General features: G+C 39.5%; 1 protein-coding gene across 1 annotated transcript in view; it reads left to right on the top strand.

Annotated features, from left to right (window-relative positions):
* The window catches only part of ABCC4 (ATP binding cassette subfamily C member 4 (PEL blood group)), a 200,201-nt gene extending 189,821 nt beyond the window's left edge, over positions 1 to 10,380 (top strand). The window contains exons 30-31 of the mRNA XM_077807040.1: positions 3,114 to 3,248; positions 10,273 to 10,380. Coding sequence (XP_077663166.1) covers positions 3,114 to 3,248; positions 10,273 to 10,380 — 243 coding nt within the window. The remainder of the gene's footprint in view (positions 1 to 3,113; positions 3,249 to 10,272) is intronic.
* The last annotated feature ends 7,448 nt before the right edge of the window (positions 10,381 to 17,828 follow it).

The raw sequence follows: 17,828 nt of genomic DNA, 5'->3' as shown, positions 1-17,828 counted from the left end.
GGGTGTGTGAGATTCTGTGGCCTGCGTTGTGCAGGAGGTCAGACTCGATGATCATAATGGTCCCTTCTGACCTTAATATCTATGAATCTATTATAATTTAACTGGTAGCTTAGAGCTGGGAGTTTGAATTTCCCAATGCTAGGTCCAGATGTTTAAAACACATTAGCAGAAAGCATCAACAATGCCTAATTCTTACATGGGACTGCCACATGGATCAGTCCATTGGTCCAGTTCATCCTGTTTTCTGTCACTGACAGTCAGCAGTACTAGCAGCTTTAGAGAAAACTATGAGAAACCCAAAAGTTCTGGAATTACCTATTTCATGGGTAGTTTCCTCCTAACCCCTAAGAGTAAGAGTTCGACTTACAATCTGAAATATGAGAGTTTATATTGCTTCCTACCTTTTTTTAGTATTTACTATTATAATTCTGTATATTCTTGTTATCCATATAAACATCCAATCCATTCTTGAATCCTCCTAACCTCTTGGCCTCAATGATATATTGTCACAATGAGCACTATAGGCAGGGTAGGCATTTTATGAAGCAATTTTCTCTTCCTCATTTTGAATTTGCCACCATTCAATTTCATTGAGTGTCCGCTGGTCTTGTGTTATGAGACAGGGAGAACAGGTCTTTGAGCTACCTTCTCCATGCTACTTACTATTTTGAATACTTTTATCATGTTCCCTCTTATTCATCTCTTCTTTAAAGTAAATAATCCCAACTTCTTTAACATCTCGCTATATGAGTTTTTGTCTCTCTAATCATTCTCATCATCTGTCCCTGGCTTTCTGCTTTATCCTTTTTGAAAGCTGAGTAGAGTATTCCAGGTGAGTGCATATCATTGATTTATATAATAGAAAAATATTTTCTATATTATTTTCTATTCAATTCCCTTCTGTATCCTAACATTTTGTTTGCTATCTTGACTGCTACTAAACTTAAAATATAGTTTGTACACCATGATATCCAAGTCTTTTTCCTGAGTCATATAGTTAATTTAGAATCTAGTAGAGTATATGAGTCGTTAAAAGAAAAGGAGGAGTTGTGGCACCTTAGAGACTAACAAATGTATTTGAGCATAAGCTTTCATGAGCTACAGCTCACTTCATCGGATGCATGAGTCGTTAAGTGTTCCCTCCAATATGCATTACTTTGTATTTGTCAGAATTTATTTTCATCTGCCATTGTGGTGCTCATTCATTTAGTTTGGTAGGGTCCTTTGAAGTTATTGACAGTCTTCTCTGGTCTAGACTTACCTGAATAATTTTGTACCATCTGCAAGTTTTGATACCTCACTACTCACCTCTTTTCCACACAACAAATAAATATATTGAAAATCAATCTTTGTATGGAACTTCGTGGTATCCTGCTTTTGCCATGTTAAAAATTGACCATTTATTTCTACTCTTTGTTTTCTATCTCTTAGTGCGTTCCTTCCTGAGCAATAAACATTTTGTCTCTACCGTGCATACTTAGTTCCTTCAGTAGCCTTTTGAAAGTCCAAATAAATTGTCAACCAGTTTTCCTTTATCTACTGTGTTATTGATGCATTTTAGAATAGTTTGCAGATGACACTAAACTGGGAGGAGAGGTAGATACACTGGAGGGTAGGGATGGGATACAGAGGGCCCTAGACAAATTAGAGGATTAGGCCAAAAGAAATCTGATGAGGTTCAACAAGGACAAGTGCAGAGTCCTGCACTTAGGATGGAAGAATCCCATGCACCACTACAGACTAGGGACCGAATGGCTCGGCAGCAGTTCTGCAGAAAAGGACCTAGGGGTTACAGTGGACGAGAAGCTGGATATGAGTCAACAGTGTGCCATTGTTGCCAAGAAGGCCAGTAGCATTTTGGGATGTATAAGTAGGGCCATTGCCAGCAGATCGAGGGACTTGATCGTTCCCCTCTATTTGACATTGGTGAGGACTCATCTGGAGTTCTGTGTGCAGTTTTGGGCCCCACACTACAAGAAGGATGTGGAAAAATTGGAAAGAGTCCAGCGGAGGGCAACAAAAATGATTAGGGGACTGGAACACATGACTTACGAGGAGATGCTGAGGGAACTGGGATTGTTTAGTCTGCAGAAGAGAAGAATGAGGGGGGATTTGATAGCTGCTTTCAACTACCTGAAAGGGGGTTCCAAAGAGGATGGATCTAGACTGTTCTCAGTGGTAGCAGATGACAGAACGAGGAGTAATGGTCTCAAGTTACAGTGGGGGAGGTTTGGGTTGGATATTGGGAAAAACTTTTTCACTAGGAGGGTGGTGAAACACTGAAATGCGTTACTAGGGAGGTGGTGGAATCTCCTTCCTTAGAAGTTTTTAAGGTCAGGCTTGGCAAAGCCCTGGCTGGGATGATTTAGTTGGGGATTGGTCCTGCTTTGAGCAGGGGGTTGGACTAGATAACCTCCTGAGGTCCCTTCCAACCCTGATATTCTATGATTCTATGAATTCTAATAAATTTGTGAGGCATAATTTTCCTTTGCAAAAGCCAAGGTGGTTAGATCCTAATTTATCATGATTTACTAAGTGCTTTATAATTCTATTTTTAATTATCATTTTGATCAAATTACCAAGGAAAGTAGTAAGACTTCACAGTCTGTAATTTCTGAGATCACCCAGTCAGTATCTTTTAAATATATATATGTACAATATTTGCTATCTTCTAGTTCTTTAGCAGAGTGGCTGATTGTAACGAGAGCCTGCACATTTTTCCTAGCAGCTCACCGACTTTACTCTGAATTTTTTTTCAAAATTCTTGAGCGTGTACTGCTGACGTAACAACTTAATGCTTTTTAATTGATGAATTTGTTCTAGCACTTCTTCTTTTGACACCTCTATCTCTGATAGTACCTCATCTTTATTACGAGTAAAGAATAGAGTCAGGGTAGGTATCTTCCCTGGTCTAGAAACAGAAAATATACCATGCGCCCACTGAAAGGATATTAGAATATCCAACCTTCAATCCATATAATGCATTTGAACATTTAATCAAAGAATACAGCCTAAAAAACCCCACCTACCAGCCCTACTATTGTAGTGAATTACCTATAATATGTTGTTTCAGAATTTCATGTATTAATAGGTATGTTGCTGCTCATTAACAGGTTTTAGATGCAGGAAGACTGAAAGAATATAATGAGCCATACATTTTGCTACAAGAAAAAGAGAGCCTGTTCTACAAGATGGTGCAACAAGTGGGCAAGGCTGAAGCTGCTGCTCTGATTGAAACAGCAAAACAGGTAGTTTTAAAAGAAGTTGTAATTAAGTTTGTCTCTGTAGTCTTATTTTTCACATGTTAGCATATTCAGTATTAGAGCAGGCCCCATCCATTCCTGTAGTTAATGATCTATCAGCTTTTCAATTCTAAACCCTTATATTCAGTGCTTTATTACTGGGATATAAAATAATATACATCCAGAGCTCAAAATGATATATATCCTGAGTTGAAAGATTATGCTTGGGATTGTTTCCATCTGTATGTGTTTGTGCACATATGCATGTATAAATAATATAGTGTGTGTTATAGATATACATCACTCACAAAAAAATGAACGTGAAAGAACGTTAAGGTTGTGAGGTCAAGCACTCAGAAGTTAGAAAATGACAAAATTAAGGTTGCCCATGCGACCTACATTTGACCCCCTTATGACACAACTGTTAGTTATATGATCATATATTATTTTTTCCTTGCTCAGTGCACAAGATGAATGGTGCTCATTGAATGAGTGGGTATTCACTATTTTGCTTTCTCTTCGTTGTTCATTGTATTGTCCCAGGCCTTATTTATTGCACACTATTCAAACCAGCTCTGAATAAAGAATTATTAATTTCCTCATGAGCTTTTTTATGACTCTTAACATTATAGCATCTGAGTGTTTCACAAACATTAAGTGATTTATTTTCACAACACCCTTCTGAGATGAGGGGGTAGTATTATCCCTACTATACAGATGGGGAGCTGAGACACAGAGACATTAAGATCAAGTGTGTACTAATTTGGGGTGCCCAATTTGATATACCTGTGTCCTGATTTTTTAGATAATTCAGCATCTTATAACACTTTTTGTTCTGAATGCACAGGCAACTTTATTGTGATATTTCCTAATTTCTGACTGCTTGACTTTGCAATCTTAATAGTAAAGTAGTTTTTTGTATGTAACTTCCTGGATTTTTAAAAAAGCAACCTGAAAAACCAAATTCCATCACATGAAATTGTATGGTCTCCTACATAGTGGTTCAACTGTTCCAGAATCATAGAATGATAGAAGATTAGGGTTGGAAGAGACCTCAGGAGGTCATCTAGTCCAACCCCCTGCTCAATCTGAATCTTTAGATCCACCACTCAGACCTCTGCTACTTGAGCTAAAGGAGTAGCCGATCTCAGTAGTAGGTTGTCATCTGTGTGGGCCAGCCACGGGAGGTAAATGTAGTACAAATTTTGCCAGTTGGTTATACAGCTATTTGCTGAGTAGAGAGGAGTATTGATTCTGGAATCCTGGTTTCTATTCTAGATTCTGAGGGGACTTTAGTGGCTACAGACACTTCTGCCCCTGACCCCTCCAGCCTATCCTTGTCCCAATCCCCCACCCCTTCAGCTCCACATCCCAGTATTCTCTCTTGTCCTTTATCACAGTCTCTTTGCTACGTTTAGAATAGCAGCCGTGTTAGTCTGTATTCGCAAAAAGAAAGGGAGTCCTTGTGGCACCTTAGAGACTAACCAATTTATTTGAGCATAAGCTTTCGTGAGCTACAGCTCACTTCATCGGATGCATAAAGTGGAAAGTACAGTGAGGAGATTTTATATACACACAGACCATGAAAAAATACACATTGTAAGGAGGGTGATCACTTAAGATGAGCTATTACCAGCAGGAGAGTGGGGTGAGGGGAGAGAAAACCTTTTGAAGTGATAATCAAGGTGGGCCATTTCCAGCACATTTCCAGGAGTTAACAAGAACACCTGAGGAACAGTGGCGGGGGAGAGGGAGTAATAAACAAGGGGAAATAGTTTTACTTAGTATAATGACTCAACCACTCCCAGTCTCTATTCAAGCCTAAGTTAATTGTATCCAATTTGCAAATGAATTCCAATTCAGCAGTCTCTCATTGGAGTCTGTTTTTGAAGTTTTTTTGTTGAAGGATAGTCACTTTGAGATCAGAAATCGAGTGACCAGAGAGATTAAAGTGTTCTCCAACTGGTTTATGAATGTTATAATTCTTGACATCTGATTTGTGTCCATTTATTCTTTTACGTAGAGACTGTCCAGTTTGCCCAATGTACATGGCAGAGGGGCATTGCTGGCACATGATGGCATATATCACATTGGTGGATGTGCAGGTGAACGAGCCTCTGATAGTGTGGCTGATGTTATTAGGCCCTGTGATGGTGTCCCCTGAATAGATATGTGGGCACAGTTGGCAACGGGCTTTGTTGCAAGGATAGGTTCCTGGGTTAGTGGTTCTGTTGTGTGGTATGTGGGTGCTGGTGAGTATTTGCTTCAGGTTGGGATCTGTCTGTAGGCAAGGACTGGCCTGTCTCCCAAGATTTGTGAGAGTGATCGGTCGTCCTTCAGGATAGGTTGTAGATCCTTAATAATGCGTTGGAGAGGTTTTAGTTGGGGGCTGAAGGGGATGGCTAGTGGCGTTCTGTTACTTTCTTTGTTGGGCCTGTCCTGTAGTAGGTGACTTCTGGGAACTCTTCTGGCTCTTTCAGTCTGTTTCTTCACTTCAGCAGGTGGGTATTGTAGTTGTAAGAATGCTTGATAGAGATCTTGTAGGTGTTTGTCTCTGTCTGAGGGTTTGGAGCAAATGCGGTTGTATCGTAGAGCTTGGCTGTAGACAATGGATCGTGTGGTGTGGTCTGGGTGAAAGCTGAAGGCATGGGTAGGAATAGCAGTCAGCAGGTTTCCGGCATAGGGTGGTGTTTATGTGACCATCGCTTATTAGCACTGTAGTGTCCAGGAAGTGGATCTCTTGTGTGGACTGGACCAGGCAGAGATTGATGATGGGATGGAAATTGTTGAAATCATGGTGGAATTCCTCAAGGGCTTCTTTTCCATGGGTCCAGATGATGAAGATGTCATAATATAGCGCAAGTAGAGTTGGGGCATTAGGGGACGAGAGCTGAGGAAGCGTTGTTCTAAGTCAGCCATAAAAATGTTGGCATACTGTGGGGCCATGCGGGTACCCATAGCAGTGCCACTGATTTGAAGGTATACATTGTCCCCAAATGTGAAATAGTTATGGGTAAGGAAAAAGTGACAAAGTTCAGCCACCAGGTTTGCCGTGACATTATCGGGGATACTGTTCCTGATGGCTTGTAGTCCATCTTTTTGTGGAATGTTGGTGTAGAGGGCTTCTACATCCATAGTGGCCAGGATGGTGTTTTCAGGAAGATCTCCGATGGATTGTAGTTTCCTCAGGAAGTCTGTGGTGTCTCGAAGATAGCTGGGAGTGCTGGTAGCATAGGGCCTGAGGAGGGAGTCTACATAGCCAGACAATCCTGCAGTCAGGGTGCCAATGCCTGAGATGATGGGGCGCCCAGGATTTCCAGGTTTATGGATCTTGGGTAGCAGATAGAATACCCCAGGTCGGGGTTCCAGGGGTGCGCCTGTGCGGATTTGTTCTTGTGCTTTTTCAGGGAGTTTCTTGAGCAAATGGTGTAGTTTCTTTTGGTAACCCTCAGTGGGATCAGAGGGTAATGGCTTGTAGAAAGTGGTGTTGGAGAGCTGCCGAGCAGCCTCTTGTTCATATGCCGACCTATTCATGATGACAACAGCGCCTCCTTTGTCAGCCTTTTTGATTATGATGTCAGAGTTGTTTCTGAGGTTGTGGATGGCATTGTGTTCTGCACGACTGAGGTTATGGGGCAAGTGATGCTGCTTTTCCACAATTTCAGCCCGAGCACGTTGGCGGAAGCACTCTATGTAGAAGTCCAGTCTGCTGTTTCGACCTTCAGGAGGAGTCCACCTAGAATCCTTCTTTTTGTAGTGTTGGTAGGAAGGTCTCTGTGGATTAGTATGTTGTTCAGAGGTGTGTTGGAAATATTCCTTGAGTCGGAGACGTCGAAAATAGGATCCTAGGTCACCACAGAACTGTATCATGTTCGTGGGTGTGGAGGGGCAGAAGGAGAGGCCCCGAGATAGGACAGATTCTTCTGCTGGGTTAAGAGGATAGTTGGATAGATTAACAATATTGCTGGGTGGGTTAAGGGAACCATTGCTGTGGCCCCTTGTGGCAAGTAGTAGTTTAGATAGTTTAGTGTCCTTTTTCTTTTGTAGAGAAGCAAAGTGTGTGTTGTAAATGGCTTCTCTAGTTTTAGTAAAGTCCAGCCACGAGGAAGTTTGTGTGGAAGGTTGGTTTTTTATGAGAGTATCCAGTTTTGAGAGCTCATTCTTAATCTTTCCCTGTTTGCTGTAGAGGATGTTGATCAGGTGGTTCCGCAGTTTCTTTGAGAGCGTGTGACACAAGCTGTCAGCATAGTCTGTGTGGTATGTAGATTGTAATGGATTTTTTACCTTCAGTCCTTTTGGTATGATGTCCATCTGTTTGCATTTGGAAAGGAAGATGATGTCTATCTGTATCTGTACGAGTTTTTTCATGAAGTTGATAGATTTCCACTCCATACGGCTAAATGCAGTGCCTTGCATAATGACAGGTTTCAGAGTAGCAGCCGTGTTAGTCTGAACTCGCAAAAAGAAAAGGAGTCGATCAGGGGACACCATCATAGGGCCTAATCACATCAGCCACACTATCAGAGGCTCGTTCACCTGCACATCTACCAATGTGATATATGCCATCATGTGCCAGCAATGCCCCTCTGCCATGTACATTGGGCAAACTGGACAGTCTCTATGTAAAAGAATAAATGGACACAAGTCAGATGTCAAGAATTATAACATTCATAAACCAGTCAGAGAATTCTGCCCATTTCAGCCACTTAGCATTTCTTATTATTTTTCTGCAAATGTAAAAGGTAGCAACCCTGGCATAGTATGATGCAGCTCAAAGTCCATCCTGCTGAGCATGCTCAGAATTGCTTATGAGTCTGAATGCTGTGTGACACTGCTCAGCCACCCCAAAGCCACTCTGCAAGATTGAGCCCTAAGTGAACATTGTTGTTATCTATGTTCAATTTAAAAGGAGCTGTTAGGAGATCATCATAAGAAAAAGAGAAATAATTGGTTGGACAGAACAACATGTTCATTGAGTTTAGCTTATTTTACCCCACTGCTGCACACTCAACAATGATTTATTCAGATAAACAAAATTTACCATTTGGACTCCAATCCTGATGTCAAGGGAAGCTTTGCTCTTGACTTCAGTGGCACCAGGAGTGGGCAGTTATTGTATTAACAGCCTTTGGATATATTAATAAAAGATTTTTGCTTACAAATATATATTTAAATATCAGCTATTATGCATGCACAGTCATTACTGTATAGACGTTTTAATGTCATTACTGTCCTGTTAATGTTAGTGGAAGACCTGTCTTATGTGAAAAGAAAAGGAGTACTTGTGGCACCTTAGAGACTAACCAATTTATTTGAGCATGAGCTTTCGTGAGCTACAGCTCACTTCATCAGATGCATCACTTCATCAGATGTCTTATGTGAGGCTCTAAGCACCTTACACACTTGAACTGTGGGCATTCCGCATCTTGCGATATCAGGCCCCAGGTGAAGGATTCCCGTACACGTACAGTGAGATGGTTGAAAAAACTACTGCCATTTCATTGTATCCCCGGTAATGTGCTGAGGTTTTCTATTACCTTTTCTTAAGAAAATTCACTGTCAAAAGCTCCAGTAAAAATATGTTAAAATTATGTCTTAAATCAGTAAAAAGATGGAAGTGAACTACCAAGGCTTCAACGGCCAATATGTAGATGCAGCCAGGCACTAGATTACTTTTCCTCTTGTGTGCCCCATTATGGCTGGTTACTGGAGAATACTTGACTTCCAGTCCTTTTGTTGATTCAAATCATAACCTTAATATTCTTTGGAAATTGTACAAATACACTGCATTAGTATGTGTGTGTACACAAAGGGAGACATTCATACATATAGGAGGTTTTGTATAATATAGCTATTTCTTTTTTATATCCTATGTCCTATACATTTATTCAGATATGAAAAGAACATAATTATCAGGCAAAGCTAACTTTGTTGACAGTGCCCCCAAAATATAAATAGGAGAAATGTTTCACAAGCCATATTCAGGACAGCATGAATATGAGACCTAACTTGTGACACATGTCAGCCTCAGAAAGATCGCGTATTTTCTGTTTTTTAAAGACTCAAACAAAACTTTTCACATTCTTCTTTGAAAAAATTACATTTGAAGTCCTTTCTCACCCAAACACATTTTCAGATAAGAGCACACAAGTCTTGACATTATTTCATTTTGTAATGCGCATCTGTCAAGGAACAGAGATATGATACAGCTACTAAAAACTGATGATTGTGGAACAGTGAAACTTGACAGCATTTCATTTCCTTTATGTTCTGATTATACATTTATCAGGAAACCTGTATCTCTTCTAGTTCAGCTAGAAATTGGTAGAATTCAAGAACTCAAAGGCTTGGCAAAGAACTGTCCTATTATTTGGTATCATCTTACATTTTAGAGAAGTTGCTTGGTTGAGTCATTGTTAAGGCTTTTGCTTCTCCTTTCATTGTTGTGGTACACTATCCAGAGATCACATTTCTATAGGCCCTATAACTGCCCTGCAGCACAAATTAAACGCTGGGATATTTCATACATATACTGTGAAGTTTCAATGGTTGTCAATCATAGTTTGTAAAATATAAGGATTACAACCTGATATTAACATCCAGATCCATTGTGTTCATTTTATGTGTGAAAATGAGAAACCCTTGTGCGGACTCTAGATTTCCCAGCCTCTTTGTCATCCTGTTTTTAATTTATCTCCATGTTTTGAGCCAGTAAAATAATTTTACTTATCTGTTTAATGCAAAGTGATATACTATATCTAACTTGAATGGATCTACAGGTCATGTGAGGATTCAGTTACACTTTATTCTGATCAGAGAGAAAGATCGGACAGTAATTTTACTAATTCCTCAGTGAATAAGGAGCTATGTCTTGAATTTTGTTAAACTAAAGTTCCTGTTCAGTTTCCTGATGGAAATTAATTTCTGTGCTTACATTGCATTAATCTGGAGAACTATGTCTTTTGAAACTAAAAAATGTTTAACAGTGATGGGTAAAATTAATCAGTGTATGTATGTTTTATTTTTCTAGGTCTACTTCAGTAAAAATTACCCAGAAGTTATTCAGAATGGTCAAATTGTCACAGATTCTTCAAAAGATGTTGCCTCAGGATTAATCATTTATGAAACTGCACTGTGATCCAGCGTAGACATGATTGCTTTCTGTAGAATGCAAACCTGAAACCATCTAAACTGAATGACTGACAGTGTTTAGAGGGGAGCTTTTTGCACTAGACAACAATCATGTTTAATGTTTAGAAAAATGTTTCATCTCTCTAGCGCTTTAATTTCAGTGCAATACATTTATCATTTCCATCTAAATAAATTTCCATTACTAAAGGAATTAGGCAGACCTAGGTTGTTTGTTTGTTTTTTAAAGTTACATTGTGGAGACTTTCATTTTTAAATCACAGGTGCAAGGCATCTAACAATTCTGGGGTGCAGTTTTAGAGATTATTACAAAACCTGGAGTTTCTCTGTTTTCCCATTTGGAAAGCATGTAAAATCAATTTGTTTAGTGTCACTTTAAAATGACAACTTTGTCTTACCGCAGTTTTGATAATATAACACACCATCTTCTAATGCAGTACTTTTTACATAAGCCATCTTTTTAAAGCAGTTTTACAAACTGGCAGAAACAAGAACTGAACCAACCAAAAATACATTTTTATAGAAATAAGTGAACATACTGTTATAAGTATTAATTTTTAAATTAAAATGTAATACAGGTATGGTGTGTAGAAATTAATGTAAAAATTTCAGTTTTCCTTTGCTGAGATCCAAATGCTGAAAATCAGTATCAATCTACTGTATTTTAGAAGAAAATGGTCGCATTTTGCTTGTATTTTGCACTGCCCCAATATTTAAATAATTGAATATACATTCCTCTTTTTATCCAGGTAATCAAAGAAAAAAGTATTAAAATAACTAGAGGAAATACTTATTGAAAGACTTGTCATCAGTAAACACTATGTAGCAGAAAGTTATCTTCTGCAAAACACATTGTGAAAATGTGTACATTATTTGCATTTATTGTGCCTTAATACAATTCAAGCCAAATCTCCACCTGCAGGGTACACAGCAAATTCATTAAATATACTTTATTTTACTGTTTTAAATTAATGCATTTAAAAATTTTGCATCAGGAATTCTGTTTAATTGAACCTTTGTGAAGTTGCCATTTCAGCTCTCATGAGTAGAAAAGTATCACTTGTAATTTTGAATGCCCTTACTGATATTGAGAAGAATTTAAGGAAAGATCTGTATTCTGTGTTCATAAGTTAGGTCCTGATCCAGTAAAGAACTTAAGCATGTAGCACTATTCGCATGCTTCAAAAATTAAGCAAGTGCTTTGCTATTTCCAGTTCTTTGCTTTTGATAGAGATATTTACAATTTGAGGTTCAGTGCAGTCTAAGGTTATTCACCTTACATTTTAAATGGTGTTTTCTCTTTCGTCGACTGAAGAGCAGCAAATAATGAAGAAAAATGGAAAAGAAAGTTGTGATTTTTAAAATCCTGTAGAATATAATTGTTATATTATATGATAGATATTATTTTCCCAGTGAAGGAAGTGACTAAATTAAGGGAAATTCAAACTGTTAATCTTATTTCAAGCAGCAATACCAGCAAAAATCTGATTTAAATGCAAAATTCCGCTCTGTCCACAAGTAAGATAATTATGGTCACACCCTAAATAGAGACCAGCTGCTACAGAACTCTGCTCTGTGACATTCAAAGGGTTGTGGCATCCCTGTATGTGGGTTCTTTATGGTATGGGCCACCTGACAGCAGAAATGATCCATTTCCGCTGCATTTGGTTCTCATTTGCCCATCTACACAGGTGTGGCATCTGGCTCCTAGTAACACTCTTTTATTGTTATCATGAAGTTCCAAAATGAAATACTGCTTGGGCAGATTCTGACACCCTTTCTCTTGATGAGTAGCACCTTACTCCACAATTACTCCCATTAAATTCAATAGGAGGACATTTGATATGGTGCTATTTAACATAAGGGTCTCACATTCGGGCCCTTTTATTGGGCTGAGTCTAATCTCACCTAACCCTGTTTTACAGTGGTGCAATTCTATGGCCTTGCATGGATGTATGTCTTTGGTTTACGACAAGATAAGAGGAGAATCATGCGTACTGTGTGTGATATGCTGGAGTTTTTAAACATACTACAAAATGCAGGCATCTGGCCATATTGTACTGTGAATCTATGCCCATAATTTCCATCAATATTCAAGAGAATCATGTGCATGGATCAAGGGTATAATGTGGCTCTAGACCATTTCAGCCAAAAATGCTTCTATGGTATATTTGAGAGAAGAATCCAAAGTTTTTGGCTTCTGCAGGCTCACTGGCATGAAAGCTAGACAGATCTTGCTTTATCAGACCCTCAACTAGTATACTTTACTTAACAGGACATTAATTTGATACTGTAGCTTTTTGAATGCACACAAAAATGCTTGGCATCTAGGAGAATGCGGATTATACTGTATGACATGTTTTGACAGGACAATACCAGCTATATGTCTCAAATGTCAGTGTCAGAAATCAAAATGAAAACCTGTGTAAGTTGTTGAACAGGACAACTGGTACTGGTATGTTCATGTTCTAGTAACTTCTCTCAATGCCATTAAATCCATATTGTACTCTTTTAAAAAATAGTTAAGCTAAATAATACAGGTTAGATTTAACCAATAAATCATTGTTCCATTTTTTTCTTAACATCTGTTGCTGTTTTGTTTTAACAATTATGTAACATTGGCTGGTCCATTTACTTTCAGATGAGTAAAAATGTGTCAGTGCACCTTATTGTTAGCAATCAAATTTATGACTTAGTGTTTAAGTAAAGTGTGGGAGGGAATTAGCCTTCCATTTGCTGGGTCTCTTGACTGTTAAATGTACATAGTTCTGTTCCAGGTAAGCCTTTTACATATCTATTTCAGGTAGAATTCAAACTGTTCTCACATCTACATTTGAAAATATTCTTAATTTACCTACAAGCAACAAAGCTGGGTTGTTATGATCTACATTCCTTAATTGGAATCTCTTGGAAATGAATTCCATCTTCTGAATTATTGAAGCCTTTTAAAACAATTTCTTCACCATCAACTGCCTTAAAATTCTCTAGAATCTTAATTCTACTATAGACTATTTAAAATACAACAACTTCTGAAAGTCATCAGTGCATAGGTGTGTCATAAATATAAAGGGAAGGGTAAACCCCTTTGAAATCCCTCCTGGCCAGGGGAAAGCTCCTCTCACCTGTAAAGGGTTAAGAAGCTAAAGGTAACCTCGCTAGCACCTGACCAAAATGACCAATGAGGAGACAAGATACTTTCAAAAGCTGGGAGGAGGGAGAGAAACAAAGGGTCTGTGTGTCTGTCTATATGCTGGTTTCTGCAGGGGATAGACCAGGAATGGAGTCTTAGAACTTTTAGTAAGTAATCTAGCTAGGTATGTGTTAGATTATGATTTCTTTAAATGGCTGAGAAAAGAATTGTGCTGAATAGAATAACTATTTCTGTTTGTGTATCTTTTTTGTAACTTAAGGTTTTGCCTAGAGGGGTTCTCTATGTTTTTGAATCTAATTACCCTGTAAGATATCTATCATCCTGATTTTACAGGGGGGATTTCTTTATTTCTATTTACTTCTATTTTTATTAAAAGTCTTCTTGTAAGAAAACTGAATGCTTTTTCATTGTTCTCAGATCCAAGGGTTTGGATCTGTGGTCACCTATGCAAATTGGTGAGGCTTTTTATCCAACATTTCCCAGGAAAGGGGGGGTGCAAGTGTTGGGAGGATTGTTCATTGTTCTTAAGATCCAAGGGTCTGGGTCTGTAGTCACCTAGGCAAATTGGTGAGGCTTTTTACCAAACCTTGTCCAGGAAGTGGGGTGCAAGGTTTTGGGAAGTATTTTGGGGGGAAAGACGCATCCAAACAGCTCTTCCCCAGTAACCAGTATTAATTTGGTGGTGGTAGTGGCCAATCCAAGGACAACGGGTGGAATATTTTGTACCTTGGGGAAGTTTTGACCTAAGCTGGTAAAGATAAGCTTAGGAGGTTTTTCATGCAGGTCCCCACATCTGTACCCTAGAGTTCAGAGTGGGGGAGGAACCTTGACAAGGTGTGTTTGTTGGGAAAGAGACTAAGAGCAGACCCTGATTCTGATCTAAATAATTGTAATTTATACAAATGACAGTCATGGCGTATCTGATATCTGTTTGTACAAAATAGACAAATTGTGGAAGAATAAACACCATCAGGAGGAAGATTGCACAAAATTCTTTTAAATAGTGTTTATCTCTGGGTCCGGTGGGCCTTGTGGCAATGTTCTGTTGAATTCCCTGCACCAAGGTCTCACTCTTAAGGTAGATCTAGGCTAAATTGCAGCAACACCAGCATGCCCAGTCCTTGAAAGAGATCATCACTTTCTTTGATCAGGATCAGTTTATCTGGTTGTCTGAGTGATTGTTGACTGGTTCCAGCCTATGGTTAGAAAAATAGTGGTATGATGCGTTTGGATAAAATTGTGGGGAAATGGAAGATCCTTAGGACTCCCAAGAAAGGTGTAGAGACCTCCCTGAAAAGTGTTGCTTTTCAGATTGCCTGATCTCTCTCCCCCATAAAAATCTGACCTTTTCATCTCTGCATTCAGTCTTCTTTTTTTAAAAAGACTAATTATTTCCTGTGATGAGGGTGAACTTCTGACATTTTAACAGAAGAATGGATTTCTACACACACTTTAGTTTCGGTAACGTGGCATTGTTTGAGAACTTTCACTGTTTTGCTTGGAATTTGTATAATGACTTTTGATTGTTATTGTCATAGAAGGGTTTTTAGTTGACTATATGGTATGACGTATTACTGTGTGAAGAAAGTGTGATGATGAAATCCTCAAAAGTATGTGTAACCCTGTTATAATGAGCACACACATTACCATGTAAAAACACAAATGCAGTATTGCACTTGAAATAATTTGTATTATGGCACTGTCCAGAGGCCTCAATCAGGTCCCCTTACAGTTGTGTTTGATGCTGTAAAAACACATGGTAAGAAACGGTCCCTCCCCAAGAGGGTTTACAGCCTAAACAGCCAGATGGACAAAGGGTAGGAGGAGAAACAGATATTTGCAATATCTGTCACAGCCCTGACTCCAGAAGAGTGTTCTGAGTCAAGAGGGCCCTTGCTGGTAAGGAGCCTGGATGGAAGGGGGATGGTGGACTGAGGTTAATTCTGCTCCCTTCCCCTGCCAGCGAGGATGATGGTGTGGAGGCTTATTTGTGCAACATGTTCCCTTTTGGAATGAGTAAACTAGACCCCTGAAGGGCACTGTTCAATATGTATCAGCCTCACTGAACTTATTGAAAGCACGTTAAGAGAAACCAAAGCAGAGACACAACCTGGTTCCTCCACAGGCTGCCAGAGATTGCTCCAGCTGTGAGTGCCCACCGTTACACCTGTTTGTTGTTGGGATGTTTACTATATTAATATATTGATTTAGTTTAATAGCAGGCTTTAAGCAAACAAGCAGGAAGAATGAATTCAAAATGACCTTGACAAATTGGTGAATTGGTCTGAAATGAGCAAGATGAAATTCATTAAAGACAAGTGCAAAGTACCATACTTATGAAGGAAAAAATATCAAAAGCACATATACACCATGGGGAATAACTGGGTAGGCAGTAGTGCTGCTGAAAAGCATCTGGAGGTTTTAGTAGATCACAAGTTGATTATGAGTCAGCGATGTGATGCAGTTGCGAAAAAGGCTGTTGTGACTATAAAGGTCCAGACACCCGAAGGAGAGAATGAGGGAGTCTGAACCCCCCAAAATAAGCAATTGAATCAACTGGTTATCGACAATGTTATTATGTATATAAAATATGCCAACTAAGTTCTTTTGTGAAAACATGTAATGTCCTGAACTTGATGGCCATTAGGAGATATGTATACAGGTTATGGTTATGAATTGATGCATGTATTTATGTGTAGAAAATTGTAATCGTACCCATAGTGCAACTGCAGCATCACCTCACAGCAGTGCAGTGAAATAATCAGGCAGGGAGGGCACCTCCCAGGCAGGTGTTCACACTCTGAGCACCTAGCATTGTCCAGGTAGGAAGAGACAATGGTGGACCATTAAAATTAATGGAAAAAACACTAAAACAACTTGAAACTGAAAAGAAAACCCCATTCTGGGAAACCCCACCCCTGTTGTGTTACTAATATATAGTATTGTATTAATGTATAAATTACCATAGTCTGGGGGGAAAGGAAGAAAACTCTGCAAACTCTGTTGAAAGGGATTTGAAATGAAGGCTATCCACAAATGAAGGGCCAGCATCTAAGTGGGGTGCTTTCCATGAAGCACTGGATCCCCTCTAGGACAGAGGGCCTGCTGGGAAACTGTTCAGAGGCGATAGATAACTTGTATTAACCGAGGGAATTTAGCTCATATAGAAACGTAAAGCCTCAGATTGTGTCTCTGTTCTGTGTGACTTGTATGTATTTTGCTTTTCCTTACTATTGCAGCTTTGAATCTGTGATTTTTTTTTTCTATTAAACAAACTGTTTCTTTGTTTCTGCCTCAAGCAGGCCTCTGTTGTGCAGACGGTGGGGAGCATGAGCACCAAAGTGAACGGATAACTGGGGGCAGGTTTCACACCCTTAGGGGTGATGAACTGGAGGGGAAAAGTCCAAGTGGCTGGTAGTTAAGACCTCCGGGAGAAAGATTTGGGGGGACTCGGGACCAGAAGGGATTGTTGTGGTAACCCTGTAAGAAGTAACTAGGCTGGTGGAAACCAGGATGGGACCCTACACTGGTAGGCTGGCTATTGGGGGCAGAGCCATGAAGAACAACAGCATAGCACTAAGACACCCAAGTTACGTGGCAGTCAGTGACAGAATTCCTTACTGATCCCCAGAAAGGTCTGAATGTACAGCAGTAAAACCCTTTATTGTAGAAGGCAAAAGCAACAGAAATAGTGTCCTTTGTTGGGAAAGAGTAAAGAGACAGACAGGAAAAGGGAACCGCTCAAGAAAGATCAGCAAGTGGAGTTATGCAAAGAAAGGAAGCTAAAATCTTAAAGCTTAAGAAGTCAGAACTGGGGTCTTTGCTGTGTGAAGATAACCGGGGGCTTAAAGGGTACCTACCAGACCAGGACCTAGGAACTGCCCAAGTTCTCTTGTAGGGTGTGCAGGAGCCCAAAGAGACAAAGGCCAGAACAGACCAGCAGGATGAGGAAACTGCAGGACCAATTCCCAAGAAGAGGCATGGAGGATGAAATCTCTCTCCTTCATCCTCACTCAGAGCTGGTGTGAAGCTACAAACCACAATATCTACACTATCTCGAATGGGACAACTGTCGTGTTAGAAAACTGATAACTATTCTTTCATTACATATCTTCTAAATTAAAATATGTAACTGATTCTGGCTTGTAGGGGTTTATTCTGCCAGACATTTCCATCTTTTCACTTTTTCATTCTGCATGTACATTGTTCAAAGGCAGGGCAGGCTTGTTATAAAACGTAGCTGTGAGGCTAGCTCTTGAAGGTCGGTGTCTAACTTCCAGTTGCAC

The sequence above is a fragment of the Eretmochelys imbricata genome, chromosome 1 (assembly GCF_965152235.1).
Source record: "Eretmochelys imbricata isolate rEreImb1 chromosome 1, rEreImb1.hap1, whole genome shotgun sequence".
In the NCBI taxonomy this organism is placed as follows: Eukaryota; Metazoa; Chordata; order Testudines; family Cheloniidae; genus Eretmochelys; species Eretmochelys imbricata.
This window is presented reverse-complemented; position numbering and strand designations above follow the sequence as displayed.